The 23,387-nt window shown below is 32.4% G+C and overlaps 1 protein-coding gene across 4 annotated transcripts; it reads left to right on the top strand.

Moving 5' to 3' along the window:
- The first annotated feature begins 94 nt into the window (after nucleotides 1-94).
- On the top strand, nucleotides 95-22,750 carry LOC144837436 (protein FAM193A-like). 4 transcript variants are annotated; one of them, XM_078692539.1, is made up of 20 exons: nucleotides 95-387; nucleotides 2,315-2,377; nucleotides 6,061-6,207; nucleotides 7,634-7,723; nucleotides 8,202-8,457; nucleotides 10,178-10,243; nucleotides 13,116-13,381; nucleotides 14,153-14,337; nucleotides 14,644-14,740; nucleotides 14,999-15,153; nucleotides 15,753-15,995; nucleotides 16,482-16,674; nucleotides 17,120-18,014; nucleotides 18,438-18,555; nucleotides 19,047-19,197; nucleotides 19,425-19,493; nucleotides 19,942-20,130; nucleotides 20,307-20,946; nucleotides 21,397-21,475; nucleotides 22,038-22,750. In XM_078692539.1, the coding sequence occupies exons 1-20, from the start codon at nucleotides 247-249 to the stop codon at nucleotides 22,132-22,134; spliced, it is 4,140 nt and encodes a 1,379-aa protein (XP_078548665.1). In that variant the 5' UTR covers nucleotides 95-246; the 3' UTR covers nucleotides 22,135-22,750. The 4 variants fall into 4 exon arrangements, with proteins under 4 accessions (XP_078548665.1, XP_078548664.1, XP_078548663.1 ...); XM_078692538.1 differs by having other exon boundaries at nucleotides 96-387; nucleotides 16,482-16,668; nucleotides 19,419-19,493; XM_078692537.1 differs by having other exon boundaries at nucleotides 96-387; nucleotides 19,419-19,493.
- Nucleotides 22,751-23,387: the final 637 nt, after the last annotated feature.

Here is a 23,387-nt window from a genome sequence, read left to right as displayed (position 1 = left end):
GCTCTCAACCTTATTTTAAATATAAACCTCTTATATATAAATTTTGCGACGTCTGGATTTACAAGCTGATGTATGATGGGATAGTGCCCTGCCATATTGGATTCTTACTTTATGTAAGATGAGTGTTTCTGCAAGCAAAAACCTATAAAAATAAGGTTTTAACAGTTTGGATCACATTAGATTTATCAAGAAATTGACAATCATTACACTCTGAATTATTAAAGGTTATTGTAATAAAGATTTAAAATGAGTTCAGCAGAAATCAAGCGGCCTAAACGAAGGAGAAATCGAAGGGGTGGAGGCAAACCGACTGCTGCTCCTCGCACCACCCAACCTGCTCTTTCGGCGGGGAGTGAAGTGACATCAACAACTCCCTTGCATTCTGAGGTACGATTATAAGTATTCAGACAATATCTGGTCGATTTATAATTAAATAATCTAACTCTGTTGTTCTGTTAATGTTAAGGACAGTAATAACCTTTATGAAGGACTCTGCTGTCGATTGTTTAAACTATTTTCTTTCTGTTTTGTTTTTTTTTGTTGTAATTTTTATTTACTATGTATCATGATGGTATGTGTACTGTGTGCATGATATGCATGTGCGAGACTTCTCTTTCAACAACACAGGAAGAAGAAAGGCCTTGTATATTATTACAGTGAATATGACCTACGGTGCTAGTCTATGCTCACTATTTTAAATATTACGTTCGCTCGATATGTAATGAGGCTGAGCTTATTGAATAAAAATGAGAGCAGATACGAGACTTTCTTCATTCTGTCACCTTTCCGTACCGATTGTGTCACCATTCCATACAGATTGTGTCACCATTCCATACAGATTGTGTCATGGGCACTACGTCGTAGGACTGTCTTCAGGTCCGATAGTGCACTGAGCATTTTCAATCAGAATTACCTATACCAATGATGCATGCTAGAAAGAAGAATAAAAAAAAAAGAAAAAAATAATTGTGCAATTCTACATTGAGAACAAATAAAAATGCAATAAAAACAATTTTTTTAACCATAATTTTGTTTAAAATTGTACTGTGTAAAAGGCATCAGCTTAACATTTCATTTTGGCATTTGAAAAAAATAATTTAAAATAAACAATTTAATAAAAAGTATCTTTTAAAAAATATATTGTAATAATTAATTAACTTACTACACTTCAATCTCTATTGTTATTACTATCATTTTGCTATAAAACTGATCTCTAATTTGTTGGTTGATCTATTTTGTAAACAAAATATTTTAATCACTGTTTCTATTATCATTTAGTTTCCAGATTTTTTTTTATTGATGTCTGGCGATTCATTTTTATAAACTTTGATTAAAAGTTTAAATAAAGCCCATAATGGATTGACAACAACTTGTTATGCTTGTTTGACATTTATTTTCCCCTTCTACCTGTTTTTTACCCGCTGTCTTTTATTAATTCATGGCAATCATTAATGTTTTAAGTCTACAGTAATGTAAACAACATGTTGTTATTAATGTTTGACATTCATTTAGTTTCCCTACCTGATTGTGTGTGGGTGGAATATGTTTTTTAATTTTCATACTTTACTAATAATTAAACTTGTACTATACCTTTGCTGTGGGAATATGCTACTGTACGCTTGCACAATAAAAATACGTTCCTGACAGTTAAGTGCCCAATTTCCTATTGTTAATTTAGAGATTTTCTTTTTGTTTTGAAGAAAATGTTTAGAATGTTCAAGGAATAATTTCGCCAGTGTACAGTAGCATAGCAAATAGCAACACTAAACTACTTTATTGCTACAAATCTACTGTACATTATAGAACAGCAAAAAATGAAATACAAAACTATGTTAACTACATAGATGGTTTGATTAGCATTTTTCTCTGATGGTACATTGACTTGTGTATGAATGTTAGTACATGCCAATTTTTAAAAATGTATACAATTATTAATTATATTTATTATGTAAACTAATTTCAGATTTAAAATTTATATTTTTAGCCTTAAAAGGGATAGATTGCTTTGATAAAAAATGTAAAGAAGTTACATTAAACATAGGCTATTATTTTCCATTATTTTTAACTTTTTATCTCGTAATATATAAAAAAATTAATCCGCTGGTTTCAGATTGATAAACACAATGTACAGTATGGAAGGATATAGAAGTAATTTCTGATAATGATCAAAACAAGATCAAACGTTGTATATTTAGTAAATTGTTATATATTATACATTTAAGGAATAATATAATCTTGTAAAAGTAAGGGAAGTCCTTCCTTTTGATTTTTAAAATGATGTTTAATTAAATTATTATACTGAACTATCTTTCAGATAATGGATGGACAGAACCATGTTCCTGCATCATCACAGCTTGACATCAACAGTATTCCACAAGTAAGATAGTACTTTAATAGAACTACACGCTTGACAGGCACACTGTTAGTGACTAATCCCAAAAATCCTAAATATTGTTTGATATTACTGTATTGTCACACTTCAATGCATTCTTCAATGCGGTAATACATCATACATCAGTGAAGTATAGCCTAACCCAAGTATATTGGTCTTTGGGTATTTATTTATGTCATGACAATAAAATAGTGTAGATACAGGTGGGCTTATACATGAGCCTGTATGGTAGTACAGTCAACTCTCACAAAAAACTACTGAACTTTCCATAGCACCAGACATTTTGGGGAAAGCTTCGGGAATGTACACTCTGTGATAAAACTTTATCCTTATTTATTTGATTATTTGTAATCAGAATTTTAATGGAAATGCCTGGAGGGTTTGGCCATGTCCCACGGAAGGAAGAAGCCACAGGGAGGGTTGTTCTGCGAACTGTAATGTTAACTAGATTCCCATTGACTAATTAATACTGTTCTTAATATTTTCACATAATTAAATCAGTGTAGAACTTATGCACATGTAAAATAAGACATCATTTAAAACCAAAGTGGGAAACGTTCAATAACCTGTTTTTAATATTCTGGTCTGTGATATATTAAATTCAAATTTGCTTAGCTTTTTTATTCTTTCCAAAAAAGTAAAACCCATTTAATTTTTTTGTATCAAAATGGTTTAGGTTTAGTTTCTGACATTGAAATTGAATAATGATTGTGTTGCTTTAAATTTTAACTTTAAATTAATACTGGCTACAGTTGTTACACTCCCTCCCCCTCCCCTTCATGAAAATAGGCGTGTTAAAACATCTTTGGAAAAAACACATTTTTCAAAACTTAATTGCAGGAGATACTTTATGTCCATACGATTGCAAACAAAATACCAAAAAAGATCTAGTGTAGATCATTTTCTTTCAGTGGAAATAATATATACCTGCAACGTACTATACCATTTTTGGTGTGTTGGTTTTATACCACACGAAGTGTACAGTACATTGCCTATACACGAGGTTTCGAGTTTTGGAAAATTAAACATATAGTTTGTGTTATTTATTGTATTGTAAAATATTAGCATATTTCAGCATATCAATACGTTGTAAGTCTGTTAATTTTCATATCTGCTTAGTGCTTTGGTACATAGCCTACTTAGTGGGAGAAGATTGTTCAACCTCTTTGCAACAGCATCATTATCATAGACATTGAGCAAAGTGTGATGTATGCCCAGGCAGCTGTTTACCAATTTCCTGCTCATTTCCTTTTGTTTTGTTTTCTTTGGATCATACAGTACTTGACACTAATGGTACAGTACTACAAATAATGAATGTTTATGAGTTGAATGGATAGAATATTTCCATGAGTTGAAAGATAGATTGAACTATTTAATGATGCGGAGACAAGTTAAATAGTCTTTTAACTCATAGCCTGTGTTAATACAAACAAACACCCTATATTTGAACACGCCTTTAATTTTTAGCGTGTTGTACGGGCCGAGGTCAACCCTTTGCAAAACTTTGCAGTTATACATTAAATAGTAATACTGTACCCTATTATACCGTTGTTCATAATCATAATAAGTTTTATTTTCCTCATGTATACTCATACTGTATGCATTATGAATTAATATGAGATTATTAAGGATTTTAAATTGTACAGTAGTTCACCCTATCTTAAATTTGCTATAACTAAATTTTGATGACAATATTAGTAAAATTTTGTTTACATTTCTCTCACATTGGGGAATCCGTCGAATAGACCTTCTGATCCTGAACTTGTTGTAGATTATCTATTCAGAATCAACTCTAGGTTAATCCCTATGGAATGTTGTACTAATTCTCTAAATGCATACAGATATGAATGGATTTAGTATATCGTTTATTGCAGGGATGAAGTGTCACTCATGAAAGTGTATGTGCTTTTAACATTTTATGAATTCTATTCCGATATTAATTAGATATTGTTATAATATATGCTATATAAGCAGGTTGATTATGAAATGTTTTTAAAAAATTTTAAAATCATCATTAAAAAATAATGATGTGAAAAAGAAATATTTTTACTTGTGTTAAAGCATAGAGTTTATATTTTTCCTAAAATATAAATTGAAATATACTAGGCCTAATTACGAAATTGGAAATAAGAGGAAGTTGATTAGAAGGATTTATATTTTTTAAACTCCATTTTACAATTTTCTGCTACTTTAAAAATGTTGTACTTTGGCTATATTGTTAGATATAATAACAATTGAAGTATTCTAATATTAGATTATGACTAATGTTTATGAATTTATTATAAGCCTTGACCACCAAAGTAGATAACAGGAAATCAAATACAAAGCTTTTTTTACTGTATTTTAACAATTGTTTAATAAATATATTATTACCAGTTGGCATATTAGATTGAGGAATTTACCAATTCACTGAGTATATGTATTGAGTTGAGTATTTTGTCAATCAGTTTATCTTGAACGTTAAAACTTGTGTTAATGTTTATTTTTCAAATAAAAAGATTTGCTGAATACTCAAAGTTCCCCAAACGACTACGCCAAATAATGGTCCACCAGTCTATAGTACTGTTTGTCCCGTACTTATTTTTAGTTCATGGGAATTTTTGTAATTTCAAAATGGCTGATTAGTTTCCATGTAAATATAACGGTTAATATTTGATAACAATGCAAATTCTATTCCTTTTATATTTATTATAATAATAAAATATAATAGTAATATAAATTCTATGGAGGTTAAAGTTTGTAAAGCTTTTAATAGAAAGATTTATTTATAATGTATACCATACGAAATCATGTAACTAATAGGCATATCTGAATTTAGGAATGGTTGCCTTAGACACCAACAATGCATAATTCAACTTGTATCCTAGCAAATCAAGATTTTTTTGGGGGTATTTTTTATAAATTCATAATCATATATAAAGATTTTATTTTAAATCATAACAAAGTTGGCTGGTACAGTAATAACATGCATTCAACAAATAAATAAAAGGATACACTCCAAAAAAAGCAAAGTAGTCCCTATATAAATGAATCTGGAAGAACTGAACTACAGTACTGCGTTGCATACTGGGTTCATTTACATAAATGGTGACCTTCCCTGTTGGTGACCTTGCACAATTTTCACCTGCTGGGTGGGTGCAACACTCTAGTATAATGCAATGCAGCAGGCTAGGTGTATTGTTTTGTTCTTACAGTTGATTTCATTCGATTAATGAATTATATGAGAAAAATAGCACCTTTGTTTATAATACATTGTTATAGTATAGTATATTTCAAAGAATATATCTTTTATTGTGTTCTGAATCACACCACTACTAGACATTCTGATTAATCAATAATGCGGGTTTTCCAGGGTTTAGCAATACCCATAAACATGGTAATATTATATAAAATATTACATCAATTAGTGTTTTAGATTAACACTGTTTATATTCATATGTCCACAGTTTAATCATATTTGTTTATTGATTTTATACAATACTAAATATATTTTTCTTTCATTAAGTTAATGTAATTAATGTATGCTGCTTTTATTTCTTACAGTAAGTACTATAGTATCCCAAAAATAAATCAAAACATAAAAAAAAGAATACATATTTTTTTATATATAGAAGAATGAATATAATTCATAATAATTAATGCTGAATGTACACATTGTTATTGTTTAGCCTCTTGCTCCAAGACCACCCAATCCATACGTAGATCAAGAACATTGCCTTCTGTGTCACCGTGAGAGACCTGATCCCCCTGCACACAAGATTCCTTCTAAAGAAGATGGCAAATCAGAGGGATGTGCGCTGCAAAATGTTACACAGGTGAGTTATATTTGAATGAATACTAATGAGCTTAAGGTCAAACTTATATTTGGTTTAGTAGAAAAGTTAGAAAAAGGAAATGAAACACACCATTACTCTATTTCGTGCCTAGCTTTTCTGGATAAACATACATTGGCCATTTTCCATTTGAAGGGAGAAAATACATTGAACACCCTCCAAGATAGTGGAATATTCCGTTTTTATTTTGTACATAATAATAATAGTCCAGCAACTATTGTTGTACAGTTGCTGTTCTAAGAACAGGGGAATAAAGAATCTGCCCCATTGTGAACGGTGAAAATATTAACAACACAGTCACTACTACAGTTATCATAATAAAGAATTATAAACATAATAAATTTTAAAAAATAATAAAATATATATAGATTGGTAAATAATCTAATTTTACCATTACGCAGACATTTCTTTTTTTCAAATATTTATCATATGTAAATAAACACAAATCTCTTTAGAGTAAGAATAAGACAAATGAACAAATTTGAAAATCGAAATTAAATGATCAAATTGATGATTGATATGCAGTGTTCTTGATGTATTTGAATTTAAATGAAAGATAACAGAATACAGTCTGCTTGACTATATAAACTAAATTGACCTCTGTTGAAAAAAATAGAAACAGATTTCATACTAATGCAAGCATTGATACAAAAAGGTTGCATTAATGTAGAATGTGAGAAACATTACTCATAGTGTACTAGCAAGAAGCTACTAATATTAATTTATTGATAAATTCAGATAAAGAACTTTTAACCTTGATATTATGTACAGCATGTGCTGAAGGTAATGGTTGAATGAATATTGAATGTTTTATATTGACTGCAGGAATGTTGAGCACTGCTCACTGCTGTACTACAGGAATATGTTGAAATATAAGTGATTGTGATTTGAAGTAATTTTATGTAGTGTTTTACAGTATATACAGTAATTTTGTATAAAAAAAATTTAACTTTCGATAAACCAATTGTAAAGTACTATCTTGCTTACGTTTCGGCTATTTTCAGTAGCCTTGGTCACGCAAATGACTCCCTGATGTCCTTCTGTCATTCGTCATGGCTCGGTGATTCGCGCCATCACTCGTATTTCTACTGGTAACCCCCTCTGGATGCTCGGGTGTCCTCCCTGGTCTGTTATGTTATTGGGTGGTTACATCAGTTTTGGCTTCTCATTAAACCCAAGGATAAGGTTACCTTGGATGTAGTATATTGGACGGGGAAAGAGCCCAATTTCGTGGCAGCTGTATGACACAAATGGACCCTTATGGTAGATGAAAATTGCTTTCTTGTCCACAATTCAGTCCAGTAGACTGCGAGTTACAGAGTATTCTCGACATATAAATTTTATTAATTTTGTATTATTTTAACTACTGTATTAGTTTATAAAATCACATTTTTCATGTTTTTGATAGTTACCATTGTGGGTATGTCCTGACTGTAGAAGAACAGTGGAAGAGGAAGAAAAGAATACCAAATTATCAACAGTAGAATCATCTTTTCTTGTAAGTAATCATGATAAACAATCATGATGTCATGATAGTGATAATCAAGATAATCATAATCATAATAATAATAAATTATTGTGTGTTGTACTTTTAGTAGGATGCTTTTGATTTTTGAGGACCTTTTGACTTTATTGAGGAATCGACTGAAGAAACAGAATCCCAATGTTCCTGTATGCGCACAATGAATTAATATGGCGTAACTAGTTTATGTCCTAAGTGGTCGCAAAACAAAAATTCCTAATGACAGAAATAGATTAAATGAATCTACAGTAGAATGCACTGTTCTCTTTGAAAGGCTTTTAAACCATGCAATGGATTGAAATGACACTTTTAACATACATATTGTGATACTGCTGAGAAGTGACAAAACACTTTTAGTTAATATTCAGGGGGTTGTTATTATTCTGTAAATCTGGTAATACTTTAAACTGCTATTATTAAAATTAATATCCAAAAATAATTATTTGTTCTCTAGGCCCAAGACTTCCTTTTGCAGTCCCACATACCACTCATCAGTTCTCTGCAAGACTTTGACACATCACTTGTATCGTCTATGCCTGGCAATGATGGAGATCGTTCAAACGTGTCGATGTGTACGTGTGAACAGTGTCAGGAACGTCGTGAAATAGCAGCTGATCAGGAGCGTGAGGTACAGCAACTTCAAGAGAACTGGATAGAGTTGTGCCATGTGGTCCGATGTATCTACTGGGAAGCTGGAACAGCATTGGCAGGTAAGGGTTCGAATCTAAACATGGTCACAATGCTTTTCATGTTTAATAGAGATTAGTTTGATGCAAGAAATATACTATTAAATTTCATCATTTTGCTGTCTGGAATTTCCACACAATACTTTGGACTTCATTGCTTTAAGACGCATGACAGGGCTTGTTGTGATGTTGTTAATACTAAACAAGCTTTTTTTTTAGCTGTTTTTACTAGATATTGTACTCTCTGAATAGCTACAAATTGAACCATGCATTTTATTCACTTATTTAAGTAATTATTAGAAATATTTAACAGAAGAAGGAATGAATAATTATCCATTAAAAATGAAGAAAGTGATGCCTAACGCTCTGTCTTCACTATCAAACGTTATGTGACAAAAAATTGTGATGTGCCTATATATGGACATGATGATGTCATATCACTACCACATTTGGAAATATCATTACCATATTTGGGCACATCACACTGTTTTTGTCAAACTAGTTTGATAGTGTAGACAGAGCTTAAAGGGAAAAAAACGGTCTTATTTATTGCCAAACAATTTGTGGTATCTTTAGGTTGATGGCTAGTTAAATAACTTGTGAGTTTGCTTAGTAAACATTTTTTTAAATCAAAAGGTAATAAAACCTATTTTATGCTGTTGAATTGCAATACCCTAACTCTAATTATTTAGATGTTGTACTATAGTAGGATCATGACATGCATACGTGATGTGACCTATTTGCATTGACTACACCAAAGTACTGTAGTTTGTATGTACTCAGCTTTCTAAACATTACTCTTCCAGGGTTTTTTTTAAAAGCATTTTTATGCTGTTATTTTTGTTCTGGTCTCGGCTCCTTTTTGGGTCTCCTCTACTGTACTATAGGCTATGAGATAATTTGCATACAAAATGGTATATATTTTTCTACTCGTCTACATCACATTGATCTTTAACGAAACCCCTGTAATTTTGTTATGCTAAATGCTTATATTTGTCTAGTTCAAAAAATTTTGAAGCGCAGACAAAAATTATGCTACTACAGTTGTGTATATCTGCTGTGTTGAGCAAACGTATACAGTCAACAATAAGTTTTACCTTTTGAGCTTTACCTTTACAAAAAAACATGTTTTATTTGTTTTTTTAAACAATTAGCAATAGATTACTATGTTTTAGATAAGTACTGTACAAAGTCCATCTTGTTTCTGTGTAAAAGTTGCACACACCTGATAAAATAAGCAAATCAATCATGTTTATTGAATATGTTTGGTTTAAATAGGATAAATTTATATATATCTCAAAGTGTTGCTATTGTTTTCTATTTCACTGATGATCAATACACAAGTCACAGAACAGTGTGTTGAGTAGAGGTTATTTTTAGATAGGTGTGTGCCTGTCTCAACAGTTGCATGTACAAGATAAGAGGTGTTTGGGACTGATTGCTATGTTAGGTGTGTGCTGTTGTTTGTAGAATATTGGTAAAAAGCTACTTTATTAAAAACAATTGATTGTTATTGTTGTATTTAGGTAGTTTCACTATCTACAGCACACAAAAAAAACAATACCATCATATTGTATACAATTACAAGTATTTAATGCATGATATACAGTAGGCTGGGATCTCTCTCTACCCTCAGCCATTCTTTATGCAGCCTTCATTAAAACAAAAATATAATCAGTTTTAATTACTCTACCTAACAATACAACACAGTAAAGCTAGCAGCTATTCTTTTTACTTCCAATAGGTGGCTTAATGAAGGTACCTTTCTTCAGTTTTTCCTACTTGACATCACTGACCAGTATTAATGAAGGTATAAGAGTGATGCATGCAAAATTAATTTATAATTACATGTTGATTTAGTTAAATAATAATACTAAATAGTAAACTATTTAAATAATAAGGCATAAAAATTATGCATGAGAGATTGATCTAAAATAATATTTAAAAAAAAATTATTTTGATAATTTAATTAGGTGATTTCTGACATCTTAAAGTCTGCAAAAAATGTTAAATATTGTTATTTATTAATTTAATATCATTCAATTCAATGTGACATTTATTTATTTAAAAAAAGACAGTTAACAGAAGAAGGCATTTAAAAAAAATCAAAATGCTTGTGGAAGACATACCTACTGTATAGACAAAGATGATATTTATTTATGAAAATGAAATGAAAAATCAATTATCAAAATTCAAAATAATGCATCTACAGTACCCTCAAATTTATTAGTCAATAATTTTGTTTTTCCAAATTTCTATAATAATCAATGCCTATCACAGCAATGCTTCTTGAAATGTACAGCAGCTTATTTATAATTTGATGACAATTATTAATTTATATAATATTAATAAAACAAATAATAGCACTGAAGTAATGCATGGTTTGTCAATCAATTCATAGTAGATTTATTTAAATAATTAACAATTATTACAATATTTTGACAGTTGGTTGAATATCCCCTTTGTTGCTGTGTTATGCATGCTACATTTGTAGTTTTATTGACTTATTAATATTATTATAAAATCTAAGAGTCAAATCAATTGATTGATGTAGGTTACATTTTTTACTAATTGGTTGATTTATTGGTTAATTAATGTCATTGATTACTGAAGTAAAATGTGTAGATGTTGAAAGTGTTAATGTATGACTGGAAAAAATTAATTATTAATTTAAATGCAGTTACTGATTTATTTTAGCTACTAATGTTGAGAAATGTTTAAAGTTGAAATATTCTAGCTTTCCTAATCTCTGCAAGAACATTTTTAAGATATTTTTTAAAATTTTCTAGCTTCTGTACAAAACATACTTATGAGAGTATTTTTAGGGTAGTAGGGTATTATTAAATCTATTGGTAATTATCAACATTTATTCTAGATATTCTATATCATGGTCCTTTTCTTTAAACATTTTTTTATTTCTCTTAATTTATGTGAAGTTTTCTTTTTAAACTTTGTATTCCAATGTCTGGACATGCTTGTCAATGTCCACATCAACGTAGAAGGAAATGATTGCCTAGCCTAAATTTTTTCCACCCAAGTTCAGTGCATTGGTGGCTACCAATTGACCCAGCTTTCACTAAAATAATCGTCGAAAAGCATGTATAAGTATTTAGCCCCACCCTAAAGTTTTGAGTTAGGCTACAGTATTTGTATGGTACACATCTGCATGCAACTAAAAACAAATGTTCACTGCACATGAGATACTCATACTGAGATTGCATCAAATCAACTGTTTGTGTTGGCATTTAACATGGTTTTACTTTAAAGAGCGCTATAATTATTTATGGCTTTTAATAGTCTTCTGAAATTACATCTTTATGGTTTGTAAGTCTTACAACGTTGAGTAAACAACATATTTAAAAGGACAATAAACCTTAATATTGCTTAGACGTTGATTTCAATGTTCTAGTAATCCAAATTTCTTCCCCATCCCAATGTTTGCTTGTTTGATTGTGGTTCAGTTAATACGTAAGTTGCAGCATAGTTTGTATCATGATACCCCCCCATTGTCAAACTTCTTCCCTCCCCCCCATTTTTAGGCCATCTCTTTACTGTACCCCCATTTTTAGGCCATCTCTTTACTGTAATGTGTGGTAAAATAAATTTCAAGCAAACATTCTTTACTGCACACTGTACAGTATATTAAACATTGCATCGATTTATGTTTACTAGCTGTTTTATAGCTATAGAATAAATAATTTGAGAACTAGTAATAATATATATAATATTTTGGATATTAAAAATCTATACCTTAGTAGTATTTAGTAGTACTGATTAACCCAGTGGTACACGGGAAGTACAGCATATCCTGGTATGGCAGCCACAGATCCTAAGGGAATACGCATTCACTGCATTTAAATGTCTTATTTAACAAGATTAAAATTCACATACACTTAAGTAATTTAATTTCAATCGTTTAAGCATAACATGATATTGGATAATTACTTTATATAAAGTGTGTTTTATTATTACATTATTAGACACACATGAATAATGTATTTTACGATTTATTTAATCAGGAAAGTCCAAGGTTGCATTGGCAATTTAATATGAACATGGTATGTTTTAAGTGTAGTGTTATATTTAGAGTAGGTGTTATTATTATAAGTTTTCATGCTGTTATTGCCTTTTAGTTTGATATACATATTAGAGTCTTAAAATTTATTCACCATTTACAACTATTCACCATATGTAGTCAATATTCTTTATTGGTAAATGAAATGAATAGAATTATTTTTATGATGGTTAACAACAAGTTGTAAGAAAATGATTATCAAAAATTAATGTAAATTGTTATATTGTATTGTTTGAAAGAAAGAATTACTTCTGTTAATACTACTTAATTGGTTCTAAGAAAAACTGAGAAACATCTTTGACATTTTAAGTGCTTTGACCGTCTGCAGCAACGATATTAGTCTAAAGCTCTGTCTACACTATCTGTATCAAACTAGTTTCACAAAAAAAGGTGTGATGTGCCCAAATATGGTAATGATATGCCCAAATATGGTAATGATATGTCCAAATATGGTAGTGATATGTCCAAATATGATAGTGATATGTCCAAATATGGTAGTGATATGTTGATTAGGTATTGATAGATACTGACATTTAAAAGCTGTCAATTTAATTCAATGTTAAAATCGATTGTATAGCTTGTATCTTTTTATTTTTCTATTTTTCAGAAGATGATAATTCTTCCAAGTTGAGCATGCCACGGATGAAGGAAGCAGTCCATAGGTTCTGTGCCATTGATCCTCACAATCTTTATCTAAGGCTGGAGAGAGAGGTGGAAGACTTCGTAAGGGAGATGCATCAAAGGCTGCTGAAGCAACTAAGCGGAGGTTATAAAACGCCAGCGTTAGCTAAACAGTTTGTCAGTATGCTGTTGGAGGAGTATGGAGCTTTGTGCTCGGCTGCCAAAACACTATCATCATTCCTTGAGGAACTAGTGAGTATTGTCAAGAAGACGTGCAGCTCTTCTTCCTAGACCAATTATTTAGTTTAGGTTCCTTCGCAGTTTTAGAAAAAATTCACCACTCCCTTCATCTAGAAAGATGTACTAGGTTCTTTAATGTCCACATGAGCTAGATGTGTACATTGGACCTACGGTTTATAGTCCTATCCTACCACCAGAACCATGGAGCAAGTGAGCCTTGAACCCTTGCCGGTGTTATGGCTACGTAATTACGGTTCCACTGTCTTAACCGCTCGGCCACTCAGTCATCTGCTCTTAAAATTATCTTCCAGGGCTGACTGTAATCATTTTTATATTCACTAACTGATGCTTTATCTTGTCATTAATTAATTTATTTTCATGGTTGCCTGTAGGTGGTTCCATCCAAACATTTATTTTAAAACCTCCACTTGGGCCTTACTAAAACCCTGAAAAGCCTCTAGATAACCTTTAGGAAAACTTCAAATTGTCTCTAGCTACCTGTATGCATAATTTCTTATCATCTAACTGTGGATTTTTGCAGCTTGTCATATCACTGATCTCGCTTGAATTTGACTAATATTTCATCCAAAGTGGGCGGAGGAGCTATGAAGATAATGTTTAATAATATACACATTTTGCCATTATTGTGTACATTATGTTGACAACATTGTTGTTATTTGGTTAATTACAACCAATTACATTAATTAAATTTAGTAAAGTAAATGTTTCATAAATTCTATCATTATATTTTATTTATTTTTTTTTTCGATTTTGTTTTTGTAGGAAAAGGAGCATCTACAGCTTTTCAACCTAACATGGATGCTTCACAACAAGCATTTATTCCATAGTACAATCTACACAGATCAGACGCTACATTCAAACTTAGACATGCTGACCAAACAACTACGAAATGGTGCCACACACAAAGAAACATATCCTGGGGAATCATATTCAACCGTCTTACACAAGTGAGTGGACAAATAGGACAATGAAATAGTATACAAATGAATGTTTATAAAGCTCTGTCTACACTATCAAACTTTATGTGATGTGCCCATATATGGACATGATGATGTCATACCACTACCATATTTGGGAATATCACTACCATATTTGGGTACATCACACTTTCTTTATCAAACTGGTTTGATAATGTAGACAAAGCTTTAGTTGGATGGTGAGAATTGAACAATAGACATGTAAGTTGTTACTTAAAATATTTAAAATATAGTATTGTCACCAATTTATTAAGTAAATGTTGAATTTAAATTTAGATTCTTGAAGTTTGATGATGAAATGTCAGTGGTGGGAGCAGTGTGGAGGGACTGTGAACAACTGATACAAACATTTACTGAGAAACAAGCTCATCAGGTAACTATTAATAACATTCATTGAATGAACAAATAATTCAATATTTTATAAATTTTAAAATACATGTAATTTAGAGATATTCAGTCCCATTGGTTGTTGTCTGTGAATTTGATGTTAAATGATGTACATGTGAATCCAAATAAAGAAGAGTTATAGCAAATCTTCATAATCTAATTTTTATAAGATATTCTAAAAAATAAGGTGTTTATTATATTACAATAATAATAATAATTATTATTATATAATCGTTTTGAAAAGGTTCATTGTCGGCAAGCAATGCATGAAGATTTGGATGGGTATAAAAGGAAGCCTTGCGAAGAAATGAGTCACAGTCAGCAAGTGGATGTGTTGAGGTTACTTAATGGGTCCGAGTCGACCATGCACGACAAAAAACATAGTGGCAAGAAAAAAAGGTAAAAGGCTAGCGGTTGTTGTGTTTTGGTTGCCCAAAAGTTAGGATGGAAAACTAGTTTTTTTTTTTTAGATCTTACGATTTCTGAGGTTTTAGTTTTCTAAACACCCATAATGTTGTCCTAATTCTTCCCAAAATGGACTGACCAAGAATGAAAGGTCTGAAAGGATTGGCTTTGCTAATGTTAGGCTGGTCAAAGCCAATACACAAACAAAAGCATGTGTTAATGACCTAACTAAGTAGAACTAAGTAGCCTATTCAGGTTCTGAAGTTATATAGTGTAAGGTTTGTTATTTACTAACACTGTAATTTAGCTTGTTATATTTTGCACTTGTCTGTAAGTATGGTTTGAATTATTTATTTATTTTATTTCGCTGAAATCCAGTAACAATTTCAGAATATCTTTGTTCAAGAATGAAGCTACAATATTCTTAGAAGTTTTCAAATATACTTGAGTGCCTGCTAGGTGATAACACATGCTGGGCAGATTGTCTTACATTAACATGTTCATGCACAGTTAGCATAGTTAAATCTATATTTAATACAATTGCTTGCAGGCCTATTCATTTGACATATTGAATGTTATATTCTTACCTGCAGGTGTCTTTGTGATGAGTGCAGTATATCCAGGCTTACAACGAGCCTACTAACACCTGAGTTGTACGAGGAGATAGGCCTAAAGCAGCTGGCAGAGGGTAGCCCCATGCAGCTGTCAGTCTTAGACAATTATCTTCAGGGTATCAATCCTCCTGACCTGTCATCAACAAGTTCATCAGAATGCTCATCTCAGGTGGATAGTGAGGACATACCTATATTCTCCAGAAATGACCTGGTTCCATCAAGGTATGTACGTAATAGGTAGCAAACTTGAATGAGGGTAAAACTTGTGATGTTTTGTAGAACCCGTCATTTGGGACACCGCCATTAAGTGGACACTCCTATTCAGGGGACACTCCTATTCATTGGACACTCCTATTCTTCTTCTTTTCCTGTAAAACAAGTGAGGCCCAATGTTGTGACACTAAAGGGACATCACTATTTAAACTCTTTGTTTGGTCCCGAAGGGGATGGTTGTTTTCTAATATTTTATATTATTTATTATCTATATATATATTAATTTGATTCAATTTCAGACAAGTGGGAGCTTTTTTATTTGGCCTTTTTATCAAATCATAATTTGAATAATGTAATTTATTATTTATATAAAAGAGATATGTAGATGATGGCAACCTACTAATTATTCTCCAGAAAAAGTAACAACATTTACAAATTATTAGTATTTTTCTCTGTTACACATAAAAATATAATTTAATATTTTGTCCTTTGTAGTTACAGTTCACAAAATTCTGATGATTCGGATGATTCAGATGATTTAGATTCTGAATCATCACCATCACCGACTCAAGACACAGAAGACAAAGCCTATCTGCTATCACAACATGCATTACAGGCCGCAGCCAATCAACTTCAAGGAATAGGGTCAATGAATAACAGTTCAGGATCACCTGTTGATTCGGTTAGTGTAAGAAAAACGATTTTCTGTGTTTCTAAAGCTCTGTCTACACTATCAAACAAAAAAATGTGATGTGCCCATATATGGACATGATGATGTCATACCACTACCATATTTGGGCATATCTCTACCATATTTGGGCATATCACTACCTTATTTAGACACACTTTTTTGTTGCATACACTTTGATAGTGTAGACAGAGCCAGACGAAATATATTATATGGTTGTCGTCAGTGCTTCTATTTTATCACCATACATACATCATCGTATGCGCAAACACTCAGCGTGTCACATCAACTTACGGTAATTTATAACTAGTTAACAAGTATTGCTTGTTGCTTATGGTCAAGGCTACCTACATATGGTGAAGAGAGTTGTTCATCACTTTGATTTCACAAAAAATATTTTGAAAATTCACTTGTATTCTGATACGTAATTACCAATTACTTACAGGAGGATAATGTCCAAACTAAACAGTGTGAGTGTCATGCATGTACTACGTCAGCGGCAGCAGCAAGTAAGGCTCTACTATCACAAGCAGTTACAGCAAAAGCTGTTGAGGGCTTCAAGTCAACTGCGCCCTACCTCGTCTATCAGAATTTGATGAACCAACCGATGGACCTAAGTCGGCATGGTGTCACCGCCAAACATCCTATCATACATCCACATCTCTACAACTTAAGTTCGCACAAACATCCTGTGAGAACGCCGCCAACATCCACATCGCAAGCATTCCACTACGACATAGAACAGCAGGAGCAACGGCGACAACTGTTTCGGGGCGACTGGAATAACGCGTACGAGAGTGCAAAGAAGACGCTCAGCTCAAGGTGTGCTAGTAGCGACAGCGATCCAGATCTTCTCCAAAGCGTCAAGGCAGCTTTGAATTCCAGGGGTGTTGCATCAAACGATCTAACAGCATCGCCTTACGATATGCATTCGTCACTTCACATGCATTCAACTACGGCCACGACGACCACGGTAGTAGATAAGAAACATCATAGCGGTCACACTTTCTCCGAGACATGTCTTAGTAACGGTAGAACGCACCATGACATAACAAATCGCGAGACCCAAGGGGACGGTCACAACCACAACATCCCTAAACACAACGGTTCTTCCTTACCTGTTCCTACGACAGAATTTTGTGCTAAACACATGCCAGCTGGAAAGGTATCCACACATCAACATCAGCATCAGCATCAACAGAGTTCATCAATATCATCTCAGCAACACCAATGCAGCTCAGCAAATCAGTTACCGTCCAAACTCACAGCTGACATGCTACGACTCGCGATGACTAAGAAGGCGAAGGAAGGAAGCAAGGTCGATCATAGAAGTACAAGGGGTAAGTAACACAACACACAATCTTTCTTTGTTTTTGTACCTAATTAAAACAATACACCTATAAGCTGTTAAAAGTAATCTAGGCAGTGCTTGCCTGAAGTATATAGCTTGTATTCTCAATTCCTCTCCTAGTACCCTCATTAGCCCTGATGAGGGAATAGCGTTTTCCTAAAGGAAAGCTTGGAACTTCTTTCCCGCTGTTTTACTCATCGTTTTGATTAAGCCTTTTGCTTATATTTATATCTCCATTGAGAACCAGCTACTGATTATTAATTATTGCATTTGGATTTCTAATATATATTTCAACATAATCAAAACCTGTTCTTTTTTTCAAAGTTTGCTAAATCTCGGTCCTATATTTCCTTTTAATATTTGTATATTTTTGATTGATGTTTTGATTCTTATTTCCTTCTTATCTTTGTAGATTGTTTTGAAGGTTTTAATGTATCGGATTGTTTTCATCATAACGATCCACCAACTGGTATTTGTGCCAACGCTCTTCAAACATCAGCCAGTACACCAACATCAACTAGCATATGCAGGTAAATGATGTGATAGATGAATCAAAGGTAGAGAAATGCCCTCTCTCCTCTTAAATTAAAAAAATGGTGCCATGCTTCCGATGGAATAATAACAAGTGGTTAATGCAGTTTGATATATTTATATATATATGTAGCACTTGCCAGCTCACGTTGCACTTTTTGCCATTTTTTCTAATAGTATTAATTGTTGTACTAAATGTGTAGTAGATACATACCTTATATTAAGTTAACATGTTCATCAATATATTTTCATAGTAAGTACTTTCAAATTCTGTGGCTGTATTTATCATTACAACTTGCCCTTAAAATTAAAAAATTCTCTTATCTAAAAGTGAAACCACTTAAGGGAAATCCTTAAATATTTATTTCCTTAAGTGAAATAGAATTAATTGTGATTAGTGAATACAGTCACTGGCTCTGCAACAGTGCTAGTGTATTCACCATTCACTCTTAGACTAGAATAAACTTGACTAAGTGAAATTTTGTTTTAGTGATCCTGAATGTGAAACACACTTATCCTTTGAACCTGAGGATACAGACGACAGCTGCTCAGAGAAAAGTAGTTCAACGGTAAACTCAAATCGGGAACGAGAGTCGAAGCATTGCGATTGTTGCTATTGCGAGTTCTTTGGACATGGTGCGGTAAGTATTGATGATTTAAAACTATGAAATTAACTTTTAACCAGTATCCGCTCAAACAACAGAAGTTCATATATAGTTTATTGCTTAATATTTTTATAAATACAAGTAAAATAACAACAAATCCACCAAACACATTAAAAAGCATTTGTATGTAGATATGATCATTAATGTTGTATGATTGTAGATATGATTATTAATGTTGTCATGTATTTGTTTTTAAGCCTCAGGCAGCACCTATGAGTAGAAACTACCCTGAAATGAGAGAACGTTTGAGGCTTCGATTAAAGGAGAGAAAGGTATGTTAAGTTAGACTGTGAATGTCTTTTAGTTCAGTTGTAAATCTAAATGATTATCTGTAAGGCAAATTAATTATGTATGCATGAGAAGAAATACAAATTTAGATTAATATTATTATATTTGTTTTTGTTGTTTTCTTTTGAGCACGGTCTTACTGAAAAACAACTTTCAGTTGAGTTAAGTGTCCGTGAATAAATAAAGCTTATTATTATATTATGGTGGAAGAGCTTTTGCTGTGGCAGCTCCAACTCTGTGGAATTCTCTACCAATTTCAATCGGACAGTGTACTACTCTAACTCTTTCAATACCTGGTTGAAGTCTTTCCTTTTTAAACAAGTGTTTAATTAATTTAAATTATTATTTTTCGTTTTTTTTAAATCTATGTACAGCGCATTGAGAGCTTGCTTATATGCGCTGAATTATTATTATTTACATATTTTCTCATAGCCGAAAGAGAACATGAAATCGTATGATGAATCAGGAGGAAAACACAGTGGAGAGAAGTTTTCAAACATATATGATGTTGATGAGCTTGTGAAGTTTATCAAGGGAGACAAGGGCAACAAGGAGAATCAAAAGCAGAAAGAAAAACAAAGTACCAAGGCTGCAAAACGACAGCGCCAGAAACAACGCAAGGTAAGAGAAAAGAAGTTACATTTTTCTTTATCATGCCAGAGTTTGTACCGATGTACAGTGCTTAGAAGAAGCTAATTTGTTGTTGATTTGATTAGAAGGTTTGGTACAATGCTCTGAGTGGAATTGCAATCTTTGTATTTTGTATATATATCATTTGATTTTTTTACGTTATACAGGCGGAAGAAAAAGCAAAAATTGAAGAGGAAGAACGGATAAGACATCAGCATGAGGTGATGGAGAAACTTAGACAAGAGCAGGAGAAAAAAGCTCAACTAGAAAGGGCTGAAAAGGAGCGGCTCAGAAAGGAAGAACAACAGAGTAAAAAGAGAAGTCGGAAACAGTTAGAACAACAGCAGCAACAGGAGTCACATGCAAAGACACAAAGGGCTCATTCTGAGTTATCAAATCTGCACAAAAAAGACGAAGTATCATTAGTGAAACACCAGAAGAAGGACAAAGTACATGCAGTAGGCTACGAATCACCATCTCGTTCAAATCACGACAAAAATGGTATGACATCTACTAAAAAATCACAAGCAAGGGAATCTGACATCTCTCAGCCTGTAAACAATAGTAAGACCAAAGTTAAGAAGGCAGAGATGGATTTCACCAAACTTAATGGAGTAACGCAGCATCGACAGGTCCTGGAAAAGAATGGAGTGAAGAAAACCGTGTCACCATCACAGAATGGAGAGCTTCTAAATGGTGAGAGGAACAAGAAGAATAGGGAGGTACTTAAAGAATCTGATCAAGTACCAACACCAACCAAAGATAAGAAGAAGAAAAAGAAGAGGCAAGACCCAAATACATCTATTGGTAAGGAAAGAGACAAGACATTAATACATACATACTATACATACTTAAAGAATTACCGTATAATCTCACTTCGGGTCTAATCCCACCCCCTACTTTATGTCTGATTTCACCAACAGGCATATCCCTGGGTACAGTCCCAGTATTTTGATCTGGATGTAGGCCTCTCTCTACCCAGTTCAGATGAGTTTTTACAATAAATGCTTACCAATAATTTTTGTCATGCACCAGGCTTTCCCCAAATATAGTCCCACCCACCAAAGTCGGCCTAATTTGGGGTGGGGTGATTATACCAGAGGATATATGGTATATGATTTGTCTGTCTAGTGCAGTAGACTAAATGCATTATCTTATTATAATTACAACTACAACTACTATTCATATTCAGCTAACATTTTGATTGTAAAGCATTTGTAATATAGATTCATTAATTTGTTATTTTCTTGTACTTAGATGAAATCTTCATGCCAAAAGAAGATATTGAAATTGCTGAAATGGATGAATCTGAGAGAGAAATAGAAGCTTTTAAAAAGTTAGTACAATTTGATGAAAATGTTTACTTTTCTGAGTATAACTTTCATCCCATACCTTGCCATTTACCTTATTTACCTTATTATTTGATTTGGTTTTACATTCTATTCAGCATAAAAGTTCTACTAAACGGTAAATGTGGTATTTATCTGAATAATACTTGCCTGATGATATTTATAAAGTGCCACAATATAGTGATTAGTAAACTTGTCTGTTTGCTTGCAACTCTGTCATAGTAACAGGATTTTCTCATGAGCAAAACCAGTGCTACTATAAAACTTTTGTTTACACACTCTGAGCTAGCTTTCCACTATTTTGAGAAATTTGTGATTCCTATCTAGACTTGTTACTGGAGAATCAGAATCACTCAGACTGTTTAGTTATTACAAACCTCAGCAAGTTAGTTTGTTGAGATGGTGCACAGAAGGCTAGTTTTGTGCAGTTTGTTGGTTTACACTAAGAGACTAGTTTCTCGTGATTTAAAACGATTTCAAAAGATTTGTGTAGACTAGTGTAAATTAAATTTATAGATTAAATTAACCAGAATATGTTTTCTGTTACAGATTCTGCATGGCTTCAAAACCTGTACAGCACAAAGAGAAAGTTTCCTTCAACGTTAAAGACTTAAACATCAAGAAGGGCACTGTGCAGGCCCACTAACCTCTGAACCTTGACCTTTAAACTCATGTCACCAAACCTTTCTGGCTATCTCCAATTATTGGGATCTTAGAACAGTGTCTTCAATCCTTAAAGCGATTTGAAGTACTTGATGCATGTTTTAAGTTTTTGTGTTGTCCAATTGTCATCTTATACTTATTAAAGGAACATGCATATATACAATGTCAGCATAGATTTTTTTTTATGTTTGGGGAGTAGATTATTATGTAGTAAATATTATGGATGAAAAAATGTATGGAAAAATAAGACAAGATAAATGAATTTTGGTCTCTAATCTCTTTAAATCAAATGTAATTTATGCATTATGCAATTTTGGCTACTTTTAAAGTTATTAAAAATGCATACACCCTGGTTGGGGTGTAAATACCTGCTAGGTGAAGATTTATTACAAATGTAAAAGGTGTCCCAAAGTTGCAGAAAAGTGTAATTTTATATCAATACATCTATGAGTATAAAATACTATCTAATTGCAGAATTCTGAATGTGTTTCATTGTACATTACTTATAATGATTGTGGTAACATTAATTACGATTTATTTAAAAGAAAAACATTAAATGTTTAATTAATTAAAGAGATCTTGTAAAGAGACCAATTTAACTTTGATTGTTACTACATTATTTTGAAATTGTTGGTACCGCATTTCTTCTGTATCAATGAGAGAGAGGGAGAGTTTCTTGATAGGAATTAGCTTAGAAATATTCGTAGGAACTTGCTACCTTTTGAAGGTTGGTGATACATTTTAGTGGTTGATGGGAAAATTTTTTGTTTTACTTATATTCCATGTAATGTATGTGTAGATTTAGTAAGGTATAGTACTTAACTTTTGAATTAGTACCAGGTGGAGATAGTCAAGAAAAACATGTTTAGGTTTGCCTCTATAGCCAACTCTGTGCCATACAAGAAAGGAAACGATATTTAATTTCATGGGGTCAAACATGAGTTAAGTCATGGTTCAGAGGTTAATCTTGTTGAAAAAAGAGTTTAAATGATGTTGCTACAAGTTTGAATAAGGTCAATCATGAGTATTATGTCATGGTTCAGAGGTTAATTAATCTTGTTGAAAATAAGGAATTGGACTGTGTTGCTGCAAGTTCAAATAAGGTCAAACATCATGGGTATTATGTCATGGTTCAGAGGTTAATCTTGTTGAAAATAAGGAATTTGAACTGTGTTGCTACAAGTTTGAATAAGGTCAAACAACATGGGTATTATGTCATGGTTCAGAGGTTAATCT

The sequence above is a fragment of the Antedon bifida genome, chromosome 3 (assembly GCF_963402885.1).
Source record: "Antedon bifida chromosome 3, ecAntBifi1.1, whole genome shotgun sequence".
NCBI classification, from domain to species: domain Eukaryota; kingdom Metazoa; phylum Echinodermata; class Crinoidea; order Comatulida; family Antedonidae; genus Antedon; species Antedon bifida.
The sequence above is the reverse complement of the archived record's forward strand: the minus strand, read 5'-3'. Positions and strand labels throughout refer to the sequence as shown.